The 5,000-nt window shown below is 40.1% G+C and overlaps 1 protein-coding gene across 1 annotated transcript in view; it reads left to right on the top strand.

Moving 5' to 3' along the window:
- Positions 1-1,111: 1,111 nt before the first annotated feature.
- LOC138015392 (putative ammonium transporter 3) overlaps positions 1,112-5,000 on the top strand; it is a 6,228-nt gene continuing 2,339 nt past the window's right edge. The window contains exons 1-3 of the mRNA XM_068862418.1: positions 1,112-1,875; positions 2,788-2,847; positions 3,659-3,735. Coding sequence (XP_068718519.1) covers positions 1,118-1,875; positions 2,788-2,847; positions 3,659-3,735 — 895 coding nt within the window. The 5' untranslated portion in view covers positions 1,112-1,117. The remainder of the gene's footprint in view (positions 1,876-2,787; positions 2,848-3,658; positions 3,736-5,000) is intronic.

Genomic DNA, 5,000 nt, shown 5'->3' on the forward strand with positions numbered 1-5,000 from the left:
GGCTGAACGGAATGGTCTTATATCTTTGAAAATCGCAAGTGCAAAGGATGTAACTTGGAAAGAGGGTAACGGAAGAATCATTCCTTTGAACCGAATTTCGTAGAACAAGCGTGAACATAACATGAACCAGTAGCGTGGCAGATCATTTCATTGACAACAAGTATGGCAACTGAAAATCATGGCTATTTTCTCCTAAAAGAAAAACGCAACTCATTTTTCACTGTATCATTTAGTTTTAACTTAGTAATCTTTATCTTTGAGTCAAACATACGCATGTTTATTAAGGTCTGTAAAAAGCTCGACTTTTAAGGTCTCTAGAATGCTCGACTTAATGCTCGACTTTTAAGGTCACTAAAATGCTCAATGCTTAACTTTTAAGGCCTTTAAAATCACCTAAAGGGCTTATGGTAAATGCCACTTTTTTACCTACCGTAAGTAGCTGCTGTATTTTTTCGACACAGAGTTACATAGGACACTTTTGATATATTTAAATATGCACGGTCTCTTTACGTCTTTCTTCTCTTGATTGTCATGACATACAATGAATACACCTCAGTTTAATTACATAGGTGATTAATGAAAATTCTCTTCGCTGATTGGTGGTGATTATTATGCTATGTTTTTCAAAATGGCCGCGAGCCTTTTTGTCGAAATGACAAACGAAGAAATTAAGTATTTCAAAGAAAATGAATATTTTTCAAATAATCACCTATGTAATTATACGTTTTAATTTAACAACCGTCTCATGCATTCAAAAAAAACCTGTTTGACAACAGCTGTCGAACATTTCCCTGATCAAATATGTTAAAAACAAAGTTAAAGTTGTCATATCTGCAGGCAAGACCGGTGAGTATATATACGAGGTAATTCGCACTCTGAAAGACATTAGGACTCCTTTCTCTTTGGACCACGAGGTTAGCCAACCCCTGTTTGACTTAGGCAACTGTTTCAGCTCCGTCCGTGGTAAGTCACTCCTAACCTGGTATGTGGAGGCTACCCTTCTGTCGCCTCTAGGCCTCTATAATAATTTATTTTTTGTTTCTCTTAGTCAGCTACGGAGGCCACTCACAAGATATTTCAGTACTCGTTAGAATTTTCCAGCTAACTGATACTCGATATGAACCAAACGAACTGGACAGCAGTTGCTTCAACATCAATTCCATCTACCAGCCATAAAGCCGATAGCATAGACAATCCGGACGATGCAACTTGGATTCTGACGAGCGCGTTTATTATTTTTACAATGCAATCTGGATTTGGCCTCTTGGAATCCGGCTCAGTTTCCAAAAAAAACGAAGCCAACATTTTTGTAAAGAATGCTATAGATGTGATATTTGGGGGATTATCATATTGGATTTTTGGATTCGCGTTCACTTTCGCACTTGACTATCGCGGAAATGGATTCTGTGGGCTTGGCTACTTCTTGACGGATGCCGATGAAAACCAAATGGGACAAATCTATTCCAAGTATTTCTTTCAGCTTTCATTCGCAACGACAGCAACAACCATTGTTTCGGGCGCGATGGCCGAGAGAACCAGTTTAAAAGCTTACACCTTGTTCTCTTTTCTCAATACTTTAACACACAGTTTTCCGGCTCATTGGATATGGGATCACAGGGGTTGGCTCAACAGAATGGGTGCAGTGGATATGGCTGGCTGTGGTCCAGTGCATTTGGTTGGCGGTGTGAGTGGTTTAGTAGCCACGTTAATGTTGAAGCCACGGATCGGACGCTTCGATGAAAACGCCCCGCCAAGACAAATGGCGTCCCCGACTAATGTCATTCTCGGAACTTTCATGCTGTGGTGGGGTTGGCTGGGATTCAACTGTGGTAGCACCTTCGGCATCACTGGCATGAAGTGGAAACTAGCTTCCAGGTTTATCTGTTGTTTTAAATGCTTTTTTTCTTCGGCCATCTCAGTCTTATCAGAAATAATACACAAACAGCACACAAAAACTGACCATTCTAAAGCATTAATCAATGGTCATAATACGTCGGCTCTTGCGGACCATGTTACATCAACTGGTCACAGTTTAAAATGGGATCATTTTGAAATTTTAGCGAATGGACGATCCGAAACTACACCCCCTGTAAAATAAAGGAGACACTGTTGATCAAAGATTTAAAGCCGACCTTAATGAATATGTCAGCAGCGAAAAGCTGTGTCTTCATTAGATAAGTTTTCGTCGCCTCTATTGATACGAAATAGTCAATAGTTAATAAGTTAGTAATCTTGTATATTTGAACTCCAATTTTGTATTTTGTTTGTCACTGCTGTTTGTGTGTTACATCTGTTGTTTCTTTTCGCGCCACTTTTTCAACCAATCAGAAGTGAAACCAAAACCAATCCCGACCTGCGCGTGCACCGTGACTAAGAGCGAGAAACCCTTATGTCACGGCAATTTTACAGACCGATCTATTTTAGACCGTCTTTTCCGCAAGAAACAAAGTCAGTTCCGGTTCCATGACGCTATAACGTCAAGTTACTTTCTTGTGATTGGTCATCGGGCTCCTGTGGGATTCTCATTCGCAGGAAATTCAATCTAAAATTAAATCGGTCAGTGAAAAAGCCATGACAGGAATATGGGGCTGTTGTTCGCTACTAGTCATGAGTTCCTGACTTGGTGAAAAAGTATTTTTGATCTGTACCTATCAGCTAATTCCGTTCTCATGATCAGCTGCGAAGTCTCCAGCGCTGCCGAACAGGAAAACATACAGATCCGCAAAATTGCTCTTCTGTCTGATGCGTTAGAGCTTTAATTTTTTAACTTTTAATACAACTAAACAGGGCAGCGGTTGTAACTATCAATGGATCCATCGGTGGAGGAACTCTTGGAATGATGTACAGGTAAATATTGTTTGTTTTTTAGTTTGTTATTTATTTGTTTGAGCAAGTTGAACTTTCGGCAGCTCACGACCTCCCGCATGGCAGCCCGGTGCTCAACCAACTGAGCCACCGGTGCGCGGTGGCACCCAAGTTCCATTAGCTCGATGCAGTCAACTGAATTTTCATAAGTACAAGACTTGGCTTCACGTCATACGGGGCCTATCAGGGCCTGTCACCAATGAGAACAGAATCCCATAGGCCATTGCATTTAAGATGATATTCAAAAGATACAAGAGTGAGTTGGTCATACCTTTCGTCTCGCTGACAAAGAAAATCAAGTTCGCGGCATAAAACTAGTACACCGAGTCTTGTGACAAACATATTACTGAACGAAATGATATATGAAACGAATCATATGTTGAACTGCGGACACGGAATCGAGTGAAGCCATGATCCTGGCAGTTATGAACACAACTTCTGTAACCGCGTAGGGAAGCTTGAAAGTTTCAGGACTTCAACGGGGTTTGAACCCGTGATCCCGCAAAGCCGGTGCGAAGGTGGGTTCATGTTCATTCATTACCGGAAGATATGAACCCACAGGTGACCAGCTCCCAACATCAGTGGCTTCGTGACTCAGTTGGTTGAGATGTCGCACCGGCTTTGCGGGATGGGTTCAAACCCCGTTGAACTCCTGAATTTTTCAGGCTTCTCTAAACATATCACTGCCCGTAAGTGACGGTCATGCAAGACAAAGACGCGATTTACAGCAATTAAAACTTGGAAACGGCTCAACAGAATACACGATTTCTTGTTGTGAAATTTTTCTTTTTAGTTATGTTTGGTTGAAAAACAAGTTGGACATTCCAACCTTTGTGACCGGTATCCTGTCAGGCCTTGTTAGTGTAACGGGTAAGTCGAGGTAGCCGGCATTTTTAGTTGTTTGTGATAATTCAACAAATCGATGTTGAATCGTAAGTAGGTCTTCTTGAGATATTTTTAAATTTTAAGTGGTTAATCACGTCAGTAGTTGCCACACCGTCATTTCTTATATATTATTACGCTTTCTTTGTTATATTTAATTCCACCTGTAATCAAAAATATCATGAATGCGTCTTTGTTCTTTAAGTTTACTAGACTTAAATGGTTTTTCAGACTCTTTTTGAGAGAGTGACATCTAAACATGTTTGCAAGAAATATAATCGTTACCTTTTCAAAAAGTGTTTTCTTTTGTTCCTTACGAGACTCGCGTTTGCCTTATATTGAAGATTTCAACACATTTTATCGAACACAACACATTTTATCGATTGTCAATGAGCTTATGTCTAGGAAATCACACAAATGTGTCATAAGCGAACTTAAGCTCCCCTGTGGCAATTCTATTTATGATTCTCATGAGTTGTCTAACGCCTTTAATGATCATTTTTCTTCTATTGGGCCTAAGTTAGCAAATGATATTCACGCCAATGAAGACAATTCTTCTCATTTGAATTATTTAGCTGAGACTGGTCACTGCACATTCGAACTAAAACCGACCAGCGTCTCTAAGGTTCTTCTTCTTTTATCCAGATTATGTGAGTCAAAATCTACTGGTTTGGACAGAATATCTGCAAAACTCTTGCGCGAATGTGCTGACTTAATAGCCGAATCACTCCGTACTATCTTTAATCATTCTATTGTTTCTGGAATTTTCCCTGATGAATGGGAACTTTCGAAAGTCATCCCCTTGTTCAAACAGGGTAATCGTTCAGATCTAAATAATTACCGCCCAATTTCAGTAATTCCAGTTGTAGCTAAAGTCTTTGAGAGAATTATTTATGATCAACTCTATAATTACCTTACTATACACTAACTCATTTCAAGACACCAATCGGGATTTCGACCTCTTCATTCCACTGTCACTGCCTTACTTGAAGCTACAGATAGCTGGGCTTACAACATTGATCAGGGTAATGTAAACGCAGTCGTTTTCTTGGATTTAAAGAAAGCCTTTGACACCGTCGATCACGATATTCTTTTGTCTAAACTTGCGAAATATGGTGTCAGTGGCACTTCATACAATTGGTTTAGATCATACTTGGACTGCCGCAAGCAACGATGTTTTATAAATGGTTCTCTCTCTGGGGACCATTTCCTTACTTGTGGTATACCTCAAGGTACAATTCTGGGTCCACTCC

Source organism: Montipora capricornis, chromosome 9 (assembly GCF_036669925.1).
Source record: "Montipora capricornis isolate CH-2021 chromosome 9, ASM3666992v2, whole genome shotgun sequence".
NCBI classification, from domain to species: Eukaryota; Metazoa; Cnidaria; class Anthozoa; order Scleractinia; family Acroporidae; genus Montipora; species Montipora capricornis.